The 17,652-nt window shown below is 44.5% G+C and overlaps 1 protein-coding gene across 1 annotated transcript in view; it reads left to right on the plus strand.

Annotated features, from left to right (window-relative positions):
- Positions 1-707: 707 nt before the first annotated feature.
- The window catches only part of FCHO1 (FCH and mu domain containing endocytic adaptor 1), a gene marked incomplete at its 5' end in the record, with an annotated part of 29,772 nt that continues 12,827 nt past the window's right edge, over positions 708-17,652 (plus strand). The window contains 6 exons of the mRNA XM_084249463.1: positions 708-734; positions 4,693-4,784; positions 6,433-6,507; positions 7,584-7,725; positions 16,234-16,386; positions 16,605-16,709. Of these exons, the coding sequence (XP_084105589.1) occupies positions 708-734; positions 4,693-4,784; positions 6,433-6,507; positions 7,584-7,725; positions 16,234-16,386; positions 16,605-16,709 (594 nt within the window). The remainder of the gene's footprint in view (positions 735-4,692; positions 4,785-6,432; positions 6,508-7,583; positions 7,726-16,233; positions 16,387-16,604; positions 16,710-17,652) is intronic.

A 17,652-nucleotide genomic window follows, 5' to 3' on the forward strand; every position in this document is an offset into this window, starting at 1 on the left:
AGTGCTGGTTGGGTCACCATGGTGAGGGGTGAGCTCTCCACCCTAGGAGTATGCATGAAATGGAAACCATTGTAGAGGTACTAGGGAGACCTCAAAGGACCCTCATGGATCCAACCCCCATGTGGCTGATCACACTGATCACAGCCAGTGTCACTATCTCACCATCTCCTTTTCCCCCAGGAGCTGCCCAGCGTGGACTTGAGTGCTCAGTCTGGACTCAGCTGGTCCAGGGTGCAAATCCACTGTCACTTCCTAGCTGTGTGTTCTTGGCAAGTGGATTCCCCTCTGGGGAAGCTGGGCTTAGTTTTCCCATCTGTGAAATGGCCCAGAGCTTTTCCACCCAGGCTGGGCTCATCCAGTACCCCCAGCCCATGAATTCCTATTTGTCTTTAAAACCCCACCTCCCTTGTCCCTTCCCCTAGTCTAGATTCCCTTAGCCCCTCTCCCTCCATCTGGTCTAGCTCTGTCCACATAGACTGGGGACTACTTGGGGCCAGACCCAGACCTAAGATGTTAGGGGTTCTGGCATGCTCCCAGCATGGGATTTGGCTCCTCTTTTGTCCTTCCTCTCCCTCCTCCACAGGAGGACAGTTGGAATTTCCCCTCCTCAGGCCTGCATGGGCCATTACTCTGCAGCTCAACCTTGCCTCTCTCTTTAGACAGGCATTAGACAGGAGCCTATAGGCGACTCCACCAAGGCCATCAGGATGTCGTACTTTGGGGAACATTTTTGGGTAAGTAATACCCCTCTTATTTTGGTAAGGGCTCCTGGCAGAACTGTGGGGACTTTTATGGAGATGGGGGACCTGACAACTTGTGGGCAGCATCTTTGGCAGGTGAAGATTTGCAGAGGGTAGAAATTAAAGTGTGAGGAGTCAGGCTGGATTTGAATCTATACGCCCCTTATCCCTCATGGGTCTGTGACTTTGGCAAGTAACAGCTTGAAAGGATAGGGACAGTTGAGACCCAAAGTAAGAATCTTTTATCTAAAGTCACCCACTGGGAAAGTGGAGTCAGAGTTCAAATCCAGGGTCAGACTGGGTTTGGTCCCAGGATCCAGGCCATTCCAGCTAGGTAATTTCTCATCTTTCCCATCCTGGAGAATTGGGGGATTTTCTTAACTGACCCCTCAACCCTCTATCCTCTGGGCTGGACCACATAATGTGACTGAAGCAGGGCTGGGGGTGGGGGGTATCCTGAATGAGACAGCCTTATTTTGATTCATTAGTTGACTCCCTCCCTACCACCCCATGCCCAGACAACTCTGGCAGATGATAGGGTCCCCAAGAGACTCTCTCCACCGTGATGCCAAGGAACCTCCAGTCTGGGGGACACAGAGCTGATCAGATATCTCCAGCCCTACTGAGGGTTGAGCCTAGTCTTGGGGGCACCTGGTAAAGGAACCAAGACACAGATCCTTGTTTGCCTTGGACTTTGAAGGCTGAGATTTCCCAGGATATAAGAAAGGCATTCCACGGAAGGGGAACAGCCTAGGCAAAGCTCAGAGGTATAACAGTGAGGACACAGGACTCCACCTGAGGGGACAGGCTAGTGGAGAGCCACAGAGGATGTGTGAACAGGAGAGTGGGGGAAGGACCAGGGAAGAAAGCCCCTTCCCCATATGCAGGCCCTAAGCTTGCTAAGAGGAAGCCCCGTTGCTGGGCAACTGGTTGTCCTTGGCAACAGGCCCCGATTCCCTCCCTTTTACCTTCCCCAGCTGGGGTTTCTCTAACTGGCACTCACTTTCTTAAAGGGGCCATACCCTCCTGCCACCCTGCAGGAGAACTGACCTGGCCTACTCCCAGGGGTCAGATTCTCTGGATTTGCTTTTGAATGGCTGTTTGACCCCCTGGGAGGGGCTGTCCCTTTCTGCCCCTATTGGTACCTCTTTGTAAAGGGGGTGATGGTTTAAGGATCAGTCTACCCACGTTTTTTGGAACCCTGACAGCAGCACCTACATTAATTTTAAATTTCTTTTAATGGCATGAGGCACCTACATTTATTTTAAATTCTTTATAATTGCATGAGGCATGCAAGCTCACTGCAAAAAATTCAGATTAGCAAAGAGAAAATAGAAACCACCCTCAACCCACCCCCCACCCAAAGATAGCCTAGTGCAGAGTGGGTAAGGGTTCTGAGTTTGGGATTTGAATTCGGCACTGCTTGGGAGTTCTTGGACAGGCACTTTGCATCTCCAAGCCTCAGTTTCTCCATCTGGGAGAGGGTGATGAAATTTGAGGGAGTGCCCCTAGGATATGTTTCTTTTAATCAGTGCTTCTTTTCGTCCGATATTTGTATCAGTGGCTCTTTGCTAGGTGATACTGAGATCCTGGCTGGCCTGAAGGAGGTTTCAGTCACCAGAGATCAAGCCAGGACAAGGACAATTCCCCGCCACCCCGTTAGGCCAGGGAGGGACTAGAGGAATATAGGGCATTAGGGGGCCACAGAGGAAGTGAAGCAGGAGATGGATTTAAGCAAGTTGTATTAGAAATATCCCTCTGGGGCTGGCATTGGGTCAAGGTGGGAGCCCAGAGGTTCTGATAGAAGACACAGGCCTGAGACAGCCCCTCTTGGGACCCTCAGCTGCCAGCCTGGCTTGAGGAAGGCAGACACTGCTGGGGGCTTTGCCAGGTCTGGGAAACCATCCAGCAGTTGGCTCTGCGTCAGCCCCAGATGCTGGCCTGGGCAGCGGTGCCTGGTGCAGCCTCACCCGAGGATCCCCTGGGCAGAGTAGGGTGAGCAGGGCGCTGCTGGAGCTATATGCTGAGCCCTTGACTCTGCACAGGAGGCCCCAGGTCCAGCTCAATTCCAGTCTCATTTCACTAAGAACCTTAGTTATTGTCTTGAACCCATTTGTCAGATGAGGAAACAGAGGTGAGGTCACTGACTCAAAGTGACCCAGTGCATAAAAGGAGTTGGTGCTTAAACCTTGAAGCCAGGCTCCAGACACGAGAAGCAAGAAATTATATTTCTGGGGAGCTGGAGGAGGCAACAGTGAACATATATTCAGAGGAAGGCGACTCTGACGTTTCTGTGGGAGGTGGCCTGGCAATGATCCTTGAGACATGGAAGGATTTGGGTGAATAGAAAGATACAGATTGGTGAGTCAGGTGGTGGGAATTGCCAGGGCAAACATACCAATGTGGGCAGGCATAGCATTGTCTTTGTGCTATCTATCTCTTCACTGTCAAGGCCAGGAGGCAGATGGGAGATGAGACTGGAAAGGCAGTTCCAGGCTGGGACTTTGAACTTAAGCTGGTGGCAATAGGGAGCCACTGATGATTCTAGAATGAGGAACAGCTGTCAGGAGATTTGGGTTCATACCACAGTGGGTCTGCTCTAATTTTGTTTTTCTGTTCATGAAGCAAGAAGGAATTATCTGGCAGTGACTTTTGTCTTTATTCTTAAGGCTTCCAGGTGAGAGGGAGGTGAGCCCTATAAGTTGGAGGAAGATGAAGGAAACCACCATTTATGGGGGACTACTAAGCACTGCCAAAGAGATAGCTTCACTAATTTGTGCTGAGAATTAAATTACATGAGATACTTCCCTCTGTGAGCCTCCCCTTTCAGTCCCAACTATAAAGCCCTCTGCGGTACTAAAGTGTCTCAAGTCTCTCAGACCCCAGCTGACTGCCTGTTTTAAGTGTTGAGACATGATGCCCTCCTTAGATAGGATCTGGCCAGCATTAAAATATAGTCATTGTCATATTTTTTCCTGTTTTCCTTCATTATGACAAGGGGTCCTGATTTTTCATTTAGCATAATGGTAAAAGTTGCACTCCTAAGTAAATGTGTTTGGAGATTACACATGAGCAAACTTAAAGGAAAATTTTAAGTGACTCGTACCACAAATTAGTGAAAAGTAAGGTAGCCTTTGGGGCTTTGGGGACCCATGATGTGGATCATCTGATGTTTACTTAACCCCATATGAGAGGTAGATGACTCCTTAACCTCATCTTAATGAGGAGTCACTGAAGATTTAGAGAGGGACAGTGACTTCCTGGCTCACAAAACATAGCCCTGGCCTCCCCTGCCAGGGTAACCCCAGAATTGGGAGGAAAGGTTGCAAAGAAAGGTGTCAGACCCAGACCTAATTTGGTGGGGTCTCAGAAGTGAAGTTCCCGTGTTGAGTAGAACAGACAACATGACTACATTGACTAAACCAACAGAAGTTATATTGGTTCACAAAAGTGAAAAGTTGTGTGGTAATGCAGCTTTCAAGACTGGTTTGATCCAGCAATTTCACTCAACATACTTAAATTTTGGGCGCTCTCAGATTCAACTTCTTTGAAAGTTCATAGTTCCCACTTGGCTTCAGTTAACCCCTGTAACCACATGAGTCCTTATTTATGGAAAGATGCAAACAAAGAATAGCGGGGGAGAGACTGAGGGAGACAGGCAGAAAGACACAGAGAAAGAGAGAAAGACAGAGACACAAAGACAGATGAAAATGGAGAGAGACAATTTGTAAATGAGAATGTCTCTCCCTGTACTATGGAACAAAAAGTCCAGGCTTTTTTCTGATTGGACCAACATAAGATTTATGAACCAATCCTTGTGACCAGAAGGAAATGCAACAAGCTGATTGGCTTCAGATTGAACCAACCCTACAAGGGAATAGACTTCTGCTGGTATGCCGTGACACCCTCTTCTTCCCCTTTCTGAATCTTTACCCTCCCTCATCCTCTACAGGGGGAGAAGAACCATGGCTTTGAGGTCTTGTACCACAGTGTGAAGCAGGGGCCCATCTCCACCAAAGAGCTGGCCGACTTCATCAGGGAGAGGTGAGGTTCCCACAACCCACCCACACCCCTCATCCATGCTTTCACATCTCATGGCCACAACCTGGCTCTTGCTACCTCTTCCACTGCCTGCCCTGGGACTATATCAGATCCAGGTTTCAGGGGCCTCCAGGAACAAAACAGACTTGATGACCCTTGGAACCAGAGGCTCTCAACACTGTTAGCTTCATGGCCCCTTATAATCATTAATCCCCAGGGTTCTAATGCCACCTTCTTTTTTTTTTTTAAAGATTTATTTATTTATGCATACAAGAACTGGGGTACAGGCCAGAGGTGTGGGGCGGGGGTGGGGTGTGTGTGTGAGAGGTTCACCAGAGATAGAGTGGGGATCAGAACAAGCGGAATGACTGAAATACACTCCTGAGGGGAGCAGGGGTGAGTCAGGAGAGGTCTGCTGCACCATGTGGGTAACTTCCTGGCTGGGGATTGAACTTGTGTTGCAGTGGCTGCGGATAGCCTCATAGATGGCATCTTAACCCCTTGCACCACCAGGGAGGCCCTAATACCTCCTTCTAAAGAGATGATAATATAACCAATTTAACAAGGGGAATTTTGAAAAACAATCTGGTACCCCCTGAGTATGATGCAAGAAAACCTAAGTATGATGAAATAGTTTCTATTTCAACTAGTAGATGCTCAGACATCCATATTCCAGTAAACATAATAAACTTGAATTGCAAAGTAGCTTCCTGCCCCCTCAACACTCAGCAACTGAATGTCCATTAAATTTGTGCAGAAAGTCCAGAGGATTATAACTAGGATTTTTCTCTTTCTGGCTGTGAAGCAGAAAGAGTCTGAGCCATCTGTGACATGGCAGCTCTTTATTTTGTGGACCTTCAGCACCTAGATCCATTCAAGTTTCCCTTGTGGTACCCACAAATGCCTCTATCAAAAACACTCCCATGGTGGACCTCCCTGGTGGTGCCAGGGGGTAAGTCTCAGCACTGTGAAGCTCTCAGCAGCCACTGCAGCACGAGTTGGATTCCCAATCCCAGCCCAGGGAGCTACCCACATGGCGCAGCAGACCTCTCCTGTCTCACCCGCTGCTCCCCTCAGCAGTGTATTTCAGTACGTCTGCCTAATCTGCTCCCCACTCTGCCTCTCGTGAGCCCACCCCCCACACCTCTGGCCTATACCCCAGCTCTTGTATGCATAAATAAATAAATCTTTTTAAAAAGAAAAAACATCCCCATGGGTATTTGGTTTGAACTGGGACTTTTGCTTCCGCAAACAAAATTGAGCTTCTTCTGGTCAAGACGAAATTGTGAGTGGATATTAAATAGTCATTTAGCAGTGTCTGTCCAAAAGGAAAACATGAGTTTATCTTCTACAAGTATATGAGATAATGCGTGTACAGCATTTAGCACAGCTTCTACCTTTATACCGTGTGCTCAGATTCTTTTACCTGCTGCTGCTGCTGCTCCTGCTGTTGCTAATAAAACATATCACTTAAGGAAAAATCCTTTCCCATGAATTTCCAAAACGCCTCCCTCTAGTCGGACTCCTCATTGAGAGCCATTACTCAGATGTTTGAGATGGAAAAACTAAGTGGGAGGGGGCGGTGAGGTCACATACTCTCTCCCAAGGGTGCCTAGAACCTTCTACATCTTTTCCCTATCCTCCTATCCAGGGCCACCATTGAGGAGACCTACTCGAAGGCAATGGCAAAACTTTCCAAGCTGGCCAGCAATGGGACCCCCATGGGGTGAGTGGACCATGGATGGGGCAGGGGGTTCATCAAGATTTCAGGGCCAGAGAGGCATTGGGAGACTGCTCTTGGATGTCTTCATGCACCTGATTTGGGGGCTACTTAGAAAGAGGAAGGTATATCATTCATTCATACTCTAGTTTATTCATTCATTCAAGAAATATTTACTGAGCACCTAGTATGTGCCAGGCACTGTTCTAGGCACCAGGAACCTAGCAGCAATCTAGACAGATAAAACCCCCATGACCTTCTTGCTGTGTTTATGTCATGTACATGTGGGATGTGTAATGAGACAGATGTGCAAAGTGTTAGGAAAGGAAATGAAATCGGAGTGTCAAAGGCAGGCGTTTCCTCTTTCGTGAGCCAAGACCTCAATAACAAGAAGGAGCCCATGTTTAGGGCCAGAGACCCAGGTGGGCAGCTCAGTACGAAAGCCCTGAGGCAGCTGTGACTTGATATGTTCAAGGAAGACCCAAAAGGAAAACATAAAAGAAGGGCCTGAGGGAGGTAGAGATGGGGGATGGGAGCACATTGAAGGGGAGGTGTCACAGGATCCTGACACAGGTGACTTTTAAACCAAGTTGTGATATGGGCCTGTAGGCATCTTCAAAGTTTCCTGTAACTGCGTGGAACAAAACTTTTGCTGAGGCAGAAATGGAGGCAGCAGGGAGGAAAGTTGGGGGAGTGGTCAGAGCGGGCAGGGGACTTCTGATGTAGGAAGGCCCCATAAACATGGTTTGGGCAAGTTGAGTCTTGGGTGCCAGTGAATATCAGGTAGGACCTGGAGTCCAGAGTAAGGACTGTGGGAACTCAGGCCTGGTTTTGAATTCCAACTCTGATGGTCATTTGCTGAGAGGCCTTGGGTGAGTTTCAAAGCCTCCTGTGCCTCAGTTTCCCCAACTGTCCTAGGCCAGTCTTGTAAGGTTTCTGTGGAGGGTAAAGAGTTAATATGTGTAATGTTTTGCAGGGCCTGGTGCACAGTAGGTGCCTGGGACAATTCCAGGCATTCTCTCTGAGGGGATCCCAAGGGGTTGGGTCTGTTGGACCCTAGGTATGACTCCACCTATCCCCAGGACCTTTGCCCCACTCTGGGAGGTCTTTCGCGTCTCCTCGGACAAGCTGGCACTCTGTCATCTGGAGCTGACCCGGAAACTGCAGGACCTCATCAAGGATATACTCCGTTATGGGGAGGAGCAGCTTAAGACCCACAAGAAGGTGTGTGCATGGATATATTGGGCAGGAGATGCTAGGAGATGAAGGAACCCAGATCTTCTGGGGCTCTGGAACCTCTAGTCTTTGGTGTGTACTGAGAACTCCAGTAAATCCATAACCTCAAACCCAGAATTTCACATACCTGAGCATTGTCAGATCTCTGGAATTTAAATTCCACCTCCGAGCATTTGAGAGCAAAAGAATTTCTGGAATTTAAATTGCAGTTCTCAGCATTCTAGAGCATCAGTATTCTAGGCTGTCGTCTACACAACACAGCCCACCAGCCAAACCAGTCTACTACCTGTTTTTGTACAGCCCATGAACTAAGAATGATGTTTACATTTTTTAATGGTTGGAGAAAATATCCAAAAAAGGATAATATTTCATGAAATCTGGTACTTAGATTTCAGATTTCAATACCAGTAAATAAAGGTTCATTGGTGCACAGACACACCTATTGGTGTACCTATTGTCTGTGGCTATTTTTTGAGTTGCAACAGTGAGTTTATTGTTTGTAACAAGTCAAACACATTTCCCTCTACAGAAAAAATTTACTGACCTCTAACCCAGAGCTTAGAAGTTACAGATCTTGTTATTCAACATTTCTATAACTTTAGACTTATAAACCTAGAATCATGGAATGCTCATGCCTCAAACTCTCAGGATCCTAGAATGTTCAAAGCTTATAGTTCTAGAGACATAGATTCTTTGAATTTACAGTGCCCTAGAATCTGCAGTTTTAAACCTCCATTGAAAAAGGGAATTGGGGAAGGGGGTGCTTCCTGGTGACACAAGGGGTTAAGACACAGCACTGTGAAACTATCAGCAGCCACTGCAGCACAAGTTCTATCCCTGGCCAGGAAGGTGACCCACATGGCACAGCAGACCTCTCCTGTCTTGCCTGCTGCTCCTCTCTGCAGTGTATTTCAGCAGATCTGCCTGTTCTGCTCCCCGCTCTGTCTTTGGTGAATCCTCTCACCACCACCCGCCGCATCTCTGGCCTGCACCCCAGCTCTTGTTTGCATAAATAAATCTTTTAAAAAGAAAAAGGGAATTGGGGACTGATAACAGGTTCATGGTAAAGAGCTACTATCATTTTTTCCCCTTTAATCTACAATTGTAAACATTTAAAACTCAAAACCTCCGGTCTGCTAATCATGCTGGAAAACAGAGAGACCAATGAATATGTGTGTCTAAAGGCCATGCAGGTGGTAGAGCAAGGGCAAGGGAGATGGCAAGGCCACCAGCCCTATCCACAGACCAGATCGGGGGGAGACCAGAAACAGTGTGGACAACCACACTTTTCACCCCAGTGAGACACAGTGAAGGAGGAAAGGCTCACTAAGCAAGCAAGACCTAGGGAGGTTGGCCAAGGCAAGTGTGTGGGACTTGACAGGGTCCAACCCTGACAGGGTAGCAGTGACAAAGACTTCATGCACAGGACAAGACAGGTCCAGGTTCACAGTGTGAAGGAGCAGCAAAGTGACTATGTTCTCAGGTCTGGCCCTTCCCACCATGTCCCTGTTACAGAAAAGAGAAACAAAGAGAAACCTGAAACTAAAATGTGGATTGCTGGGGAAAAGAAGAAAAGATTTCTGTTTATTATTACAGTCATGTGTTGCTTAACACCATTTTAGTCAACAATGGACTGAATATATGATGGTGGTTCAATAGATTCTACCATGCCAAGGTGTATAGTAGGCTACACCATCCAGATTTGTGTAACTATACTCTATGTTATTCACAACAATGAAATCACCTAATAATACAGTCTCAGACATATCCCCATCGTTAAGTGATACATGACTGTATATAACCCAAATACACAGAGAAGCACACCAGCAAGTCAGAGATGAAAAATCGTTCAATACAGAATTACAGATTTCTAGAAGTCAAACTTCAAGACATAGAATTTTGAGTTCTAATCGACAGATAATTGCGTTTCATGAAGAAATTCAATGAACTACAATAAAACATCAAACAGCAATTTAATGGTCTGAGGAAGGAAATTTAAGGAGAAGAAAAAGTACTTCACCAAAGTGATTGATTCAAGATATGAAGAAACTCTTGATATGATGAATTTAATAAATGAAATGACTGTATGGAAAGCTTGGAAAGTAGGATAGGTCTTAAGGAGAAAAGTGTTGGTAAAATTGTATAAAATAGGGCCTCCCTGGTGGCGCAGCGGTTGAGCACTGGGTTGCAAAGCTGCCTGCAGCCTCTGCAGTGCCGGTTCGATCCCCGGCTGCTCCCCAGCCACCGGAGGAGGGTCCCACATGGCGCACAGACCTCTCCTGCTGCCCGCTGCTCCCCTCAGCAGTGTACTTCGGTCCTTCTGCCTGCTCTGCTCCCTGCTCTGGCGCTGGTGAATTCTCTCATCCACCCTGCGCTTCTGACTGTATCCAGTGCTTGTATAAATAAATCTTTAAATAAATAAATAAACCCTGCTAGCTTTAAAAAAAAATGTATAAAATAGAAATATAGAAATGACTCAAGTAGAAGATGATAAATAAGATTTAGAAAAAATGAAGAAACTATGAGAACCATCAGTTTCTATTAGGAAAAGAAAGATAAGGATAATGAATATCCAGGAAGGTAAAGAGAGGGAGAGGGGAATAGAGGGATTAATAACTTATACTTCCCAAATCTGGGGAAAAAACTTAAAGTCTATGAAGCCAACAGAACACCTAACTATATCATAAAAGATCACACCAGGGCCTCCCTGGTGGCCTAGGGGTTAAGTCTCAACTATCACCACAATGGCCTAAGTTCAATCCTAAGCCAGAGACCCATGCATGGTGCAGCAGACCTCTCCTGTTTCGCCTGCTGCTCACCTTAGCAGTGTATTTCAGGAAATCTGCCTTTCCTGCTCCCCACTCTGTCTCTGGTGAATCCTCTCACCTGCCCCACACCTCTGGCCTACACTCCATTCTTCTATGCAAAAAAACCCACAAAAGACCACATCAAAGCAATAGTAATAAAATTATCAAAAGTCAACAATTAAACAATAAAAATTTCTAGAGGAAAACAAATACATAACCTACAAAAGCAACTCCATCCACCTATCATTGATTTCTTAGCAGAAACTCTACAGGTCAGAAGAAAGTGACATGACATGTTCAAAATACTAAAAGATAAAAACTACCAGTTAGGAATACTCTACTTCATAAAATTATAATTCAAATATGATGGAGAAATAAAGGTTTTCCCAGACAAAAGCTAATGGAGCTCACCACCTGCCTTGCAAGAAATTATTTTTAATTAATTAATTAATTAATTTATGCATACAAGAACTGGGGTGTAGGCCAGAGGTGCAGGGGTTAAGAGGATTCACCAGAGACAGAGTGGGGAGCAGAATAGGCAGATCTACTGAAATACACTGCTGAGAGGAGCAGTGCAAGACAGAATTGGTCTGCTGTGCCATGTGGGTTAGCTCCCTAGTAGGGGATCAAACTCATGTTGCAGTGACTAGGGTAATTTGATAGTGCTGAGACTTTAGGCCCTGCATCACCAGGGAGGTCCCCTTACTAGAAATTCTTATACGTGGAAAGAAAAAGCGAAAGTACCCTTCAGAAAGATGAAAATAGAAAGAAAGACAGAATTAGAAGTTTGCAACTATATTGCAGAATAAGGTGTAAAATAGTTAATTATAGCACAAAAAGTAAAAGGAAAGGAACATTAAAAACAATATAGTTTCTTCAACTTAACAATGAATCTGCAGTATAAAAGGAAATAAATGAGATAACAAAAAAGCATTAAAGAGGAAGATGAAAAGGGGCCTCCCTGGTGGTGCAAGAGTTAAGCACAGCACTGGGAAGTTATCCGGAAGCCTCTGCAGCACTGCAGAGTTCGATCCCCGGCCAGCCAGGGAGCAACCCACATGGCACAGCAGACTCTCCTGACTAGCCCGCTGCTCCCCTCAGCAGTGATTTTTCAGTCAATCTGCCTGTTCTGCTCCCCATTCTGTTGCTGGTGAATCCTCTCACCCCCCACAACTCTGGCCTGTACCCTAGTTCTTGTATGCATAAATAAGTTAATCTTTAAAAAAAAAAGAGGAAAATGAAAAGGACAGAATCTATACAGGTAAATGATGACAGGATGATGCCAGCACAATAAAAGAGTATCTAAATTTTTATTCATGGTAGCCACACACACACACACACACACACACAAATCTGGAGCAGAGACATAAAGGATAAAAAAGGAACTGGGAATCACTGTGGAAAACTTTCCAAGTATAATAGCAGTGGAAACACAAGGAAAAAAAACAGCCAGACTGTGGAACAACCAAAAAATAAAAGATAAAATGACAGTAGTAAATCCTTATGTATCAGTAATCACTCATGTGTGAATGAACTAAACTCACCAATCAAAAAGGCACGGAGTGACTGTGTGGAATGAAAAGTAGGACCCAACTCTTTTCTTACAGGAGACTCATATCCATTCTTTTTTTTTTAAGATTTATTTATTTTTATACAAGAACCGGGGTACAGGCCAGCTGCGCAAGAGGGTGAGAGGATTCACCAGAGACAGAGCGGGGAGCAGAACAGGCAGACCGACGAAATACCCTGCTGAGGGGATCATATCCATTCTAAAGACCAATTCATAGTAAAAGGGTGGAGAAAAATATACCAAGCAGACAATAAAGAATAAAAGCAAAACTGCTATAATCACATCAAATAAAATAGACCTTCAGCAAAAAGAAAGCAATTTAAAAAAAGATGGATACTATATAGTGATAATGGGATTAATCCATGAAGAAGATATAATATATATGCTCCCAACATAGGAGCACTATGTAAACAAATATTAACATGCTTAAAGAGGGAAATAGATAGCAACACAATAATAGTAGGGGACTTTGACAGCCCAGTGTATTCAATGTACAAATCATCCAGATAGAAATTTAACAAGGAAACAATAGCCTTGAATGACACATTCAATTGGACATAATAGACATACACAGAACTTGTCCTTCAGAAGCATCAGGATACACATTCTTCTGAAATGCACATGAAACGTTCTCAAGGATAGATCAAATGTTTGGATACAAAAAAGTCAATAAATTTATAAAGATTGAAATTATAACAAGCATATTTTCTGATCATAATGCTATGAAACTAGAAATGAACCATAAGAGGAAAGCTAAAAAAAAAAATGTGGAGACTAAAACATGTTCCTGAATGACTATTACATCAATGAGGAAATCAAAGGAGAAATTAAAAAAAAAAAAACCTGGAGACAAATGAAAAATGAAGCAGTGACCTTCTAGAACCTATGGTATACACCCAAATGCTACTGAATTGCTGATGGTATATAATAATTCAGGCCTACCTCAAGAAATAAGAAAATACTCAAATAAACGATCTAAACTTACACTTAAAGGAACTAGAAAAAGAAAAGCAAAAAGCTGTAGAAGGGTGAACAAAATTGGATGGAAATAAATGAAATAGACAAAAAAAGAAAATACCAAAGATCAGTGAAACCAAGAGTTAGTTCATTGAAAAGATTTTAAAAATTGACAAATCTTTAGTGATACACACTAAGCAAAAAGCTCATGAAAATAAAATCAGAAATGAGAGAGAAGGAATTACAACAAATACCAAAGAAATACAGGGCCTCCCCGGTGGCGCAGCGTTTGAGCACTGGGTTGTGAAGCTGCCCGCAGCCTCTGCAGCGCCGGTTCGATCCCCGGCTGCTCCCCGGCCACCAGAGGAGGGTCCCACATGGCGCGCAGACCTCTCCTGCCGCCCGCTGCTCCCCTCAGCAGTGTACTTAGGTCCTTCTGCCTGCTCTGCTCCCGGCTCCCGGCTCTGGCTCTGGTGAATTCTCTCACCCTCCCGCGCTTCTGACTGTACCCAGTGCTTGTATAAATAAATAAATAAATCTTTAAAAAAAAAAAAAAGAGTTAGTAATGGTCTTGATGTGAGAATATACCAAGTATAATTAGGAACAGTGAGAAGACCAATATGGTTTAGAAAAAAGAAAGAAAAGAAATACAAAGGACCATAAGAGACTACTATACCATATACATATGCCAAATTGGACAATCTACAAGAAATGGATAACTGAGATGAGAAAGCATACATTATAAAAAAAAAAAATGAACAATGTAAAAAAATATATAAATATATATATACAAAATAAAAATATATATTATGAAAAGAAAAAAAAAGCCTCATCCTAACCCCCTCCCCCCAAAAAAGTATGGGACTAGACAGTTTCACTGGTGAAATCTATTAAACTTTCAAGGGAGATCTAATACACATCCTTCACAAAAATTGGAGAAATGGGAATATTTTATCCAGTCAAGAACACTAGAAAAAAAGGAAAAGAACATATCAATATCCCTGATGAACACAGATGCAGAAATTCTCAACAAAGTCTTAGCAAACCAAATTTAATAATACATAAGAGGATCATATTCCATGATCAAATAGGGTTTATTCCAGGGAGGCAAGTGTAATTCAGCACATGCAAGTCAATCTATGTGACATCACATCAGCAAAATGAAGGCTACAAGCCATATGATCATCTCAATAGATACAGAAGAAGCATTTGACAACATTCAACACTCTCAATAAAACAGGCATAAAAGGTAGGTACCTCAACATATTAAAGGCCTAATATGACCCACAGCTAGCACCACCACCCTCAATGGTGAAAAACTGAAAGCTTTTGGTCTAAAATCAGAACTAAAACAAGTTGCCCACTCTCATCACAACTATTCGACAAAGTATTAGAAGTTCTAGTCAGCACAATTATACAAGTAAAAGAAATGAAGGCGCCCAAATAGGGAAGGAAGAAAACTGTCACTACTTGCAGATGAAATGGTTTTATTCATAGAAAACTCTAAAGACTCAGAAAAATCTACTAGAAATAAATGATAGTGAAAGTGCATGCTCCAAAATCAATATACAATAATTTGTGGTATATCTATACATAATGAAAGAGAAAGTAAGAAAACAATTCTTTGTAATTTCACTAAAGAGAATAAAATACCTAGAAATAAATTTAATCAATAGGGTAAAAAAAAGACCTGTACACTGAAAACTATTAGACACTACTGTTATAGGACAGGGAGAGGGGCAGCCCAAACCCCGCAAACCTGCCTATTCTAAATGGGTTCTGCCATCCGCCGCATCAACACAAAACATAGGAGACTTTAATGGGAAGGAACTTTAATACAACTAGGAAACAATACAGGAAAGGCAAATAATCTAGTTTCTAAATCAAGCACCCAAAGTTACCCGTCCCCTCGTGGGTAAAAGTCCATCCATATGGGATTGGCCCAGAACAAGGCCCCAAAGCCTGCCACAAGTCTAAAGCATCTTCCAGTGGGGACCCACAGCAAAGGGTCAGAAACAAGCAGACAAGCCCAGAAGGAAAAGAGCAAAATCAACATCAAGATAAAAGCTGCCATGGTCACCTCCCCATGGGTCTCACCCACATCTGTGTCACCCAGTCCACGACCAAAAGACAAGCAGTTTCTTCACATGTCTCTAGGCTCCATGCGCCTCCTCCAGGTCTCCTGGCTCCATCCTGCTTCCTTCCTTCCTCAGTCTCTTCTTCAGCTTCTCCTCTTCTTGGTTCAGCTCCACCCTCCCTTGGGTGGGGCAGGGAACCTCCCCCTTTCCTGGGGATCATCCTGTTACACTACTAAAAGAAACTGAAGATACAACAAACGGAAAGAACGTATTATGCTTAGTGAAGTCAGACAGGCAATTACCATACGAATGAAATCAAAGAAACAAAGCAAATGAAAACAGCTTTAGACTGTTAAGAACAAAATAGTGGTTACTGAGAGGAGAGAGGTGTGGGTGGATGGGGGAATGTGTCGGATCTTTTGCTCTTGGATGGATTAGGCTTTGCATATGCAGATGTTTTATGAGGCTAGACACTTGAACCCTTATGTTGTAAAGCAATGTTACTTCAATTTTTTTTAAAGGGGGGTTGGTAGTACTTAATGCCACTGAATTGTACACTTAAAGTGTTAATTGTACACTTAAATGGCCAATTTTAGGTTATGTGTGTTTTACAATTTCTTTCAAAAAGTTTGGGGGACAGGAAGTTTTCTATGGGTGGATGTGGAAAAATTGGGGGAATGGATTATTAAATGGAATAAGAAGTGAGTTAAACTGCACAGACTGCTGCCATTTGTCATAAAAAATAGGTTAGAACAGTGCATTTGCTTGTCCATGGATGGATTATTTCTGGAGAAGTACCCCTGTAACAATGGGGGACTCCTAGGCTGGGCTGGGGAGGCTCGGAGTCACAGTGAAAGGTTTTTTACTGAACTAACCTTAAAGCTTTCTGAAATATAAATTAAGTATAAATATTGCCTATTTTAAAAGTTGAAATGAAGACTGTACTAAGAAAAAGTACCCTATAATACCTCTATCATGTGAGTGTTTAGGAAGCTGGAAATTTCACTGTGTGTACCTGGGGTCCACCCAGGTCCTGCATCCCGGGGGTGGGGGGGCTTCAGGTGACACCCAGTCTTGCCCCCAGTGCAAGGAGGAAGCGGTGGGCACCTTAGATGCGATACAGGTGCTCACAGGTGTCAGCCAGCTACTGCCCAAGTCCCGCGAGAATTACCTGAACCGCTGCATGGACCAGGAGCGACTGCGCAGGGAGAGCACCAACCAGAAGGAAATGGACAAGGTGGGTCCCCAGCCCTAGTGGGTCGGGTCAGTTTGCACGGGGCCTGGGGGGCTGCCCAATGGCATAGTGAAAACTTATCACAGCACAATGGTTGTCAAACCTGCATGTGGTCACCACACCCTGGGCACCCCAAGGAGTCTACCTGCCAGGTGATGGGACCCCATGAGAAGCACCTTGAGTGTCTCCTCCCCACGCTGTCTCCTCCTTGGGCCTCCTAGGCAGAAACCAAGACCAAGAAGGCAGCTGAGAGCCTGCGGCGCTCTGTGGAGAAGTACAACTCAGCTCGCGCTGACTTCGAACAGAAAATGCTAGACTCAGCTTTGGTAAGAACGGGGGGCTTGTGTCTCTTGAAGACCCGCACCTTCCTGGGCTTAGGATGCTATGGGCTTGGGAAGTCCTGAAGCTTCCAGACCCTCAACTCCCAGGAAACTTAGAGTCACAGTCTTAAAGTAATCAGATCCTCGAGCCAATTGGCTATTATTACTGATGTTTTTTTTTTTTTTTAAAGATTTATTTATTTGTTTGTTTGTTTATTTATTTATTTATTTAGACAAGCACTGGGTACAGTCAGAAGCACGGGAGGGTGAGAGAATTCACCAGAGCCAGAGCAGGGAGCAGAGCAGGCAGAAGGACCGAAGTACACTGCTGAGGGGAGCAGCGGGTGGCAGGAGAGGTCTGCGCGCCATGCGGGACCCTCCTCCGGTGGCCGGGGAGCAGCTGGAGATCAAACCGGCAGCGCAGAGGCTGCGGGCAGCTTCACAACCCAGCGCTCAACCGCTGCGCCACCGGGGAGGCCCTGTTTTTATTTTTTAAAAGTCAAATCATTTTTGTGCCTCAGTTTCCTCATCCATAAAATGGGGACAGTGATAACACCTGCCTCATAGAATTGTGAAGATTAAGTGAGTCACTATATGTAAAATTTTCAGACTAATACCAGGTGCTTAAAAACCACTCTTTGAGCTATTATTACTATTTCTATTATTACTGATGAGGGCTTTTGAAAGTAGGGCCTGTCTTATCCATGGGTCACATGTCTCACGACATTTCATGGTGGTTGAAAGACCTAAGTTGGGACCAAGGCCCCACCCTCACTGCTATGTAATTTCTTTTCAAGACACTGCACCTCTCTGGGTCTCTGTCCATGCAAATGTATGACAATCCAAGTGAAATCTCAAGATTAGAAATCAGATTATTTTTAACTATAAGAAAGTGAAAATCAAAATCAACAAAAAACTATGAACCAGAGACACTCTATGGGGGGTGGGG

The sequence above is a fragment of the Talpa europaea genome (genome assembly GCF_964194135.1).
Source record: "Talpa europaea genome assembly, chromosome: 12".
Lineage (NCBI taxonomy): Eukaryota > Metazoa > Chordata > Mammalia > Eulipotyphla > Talpidae > Talpa > Talpa europaea.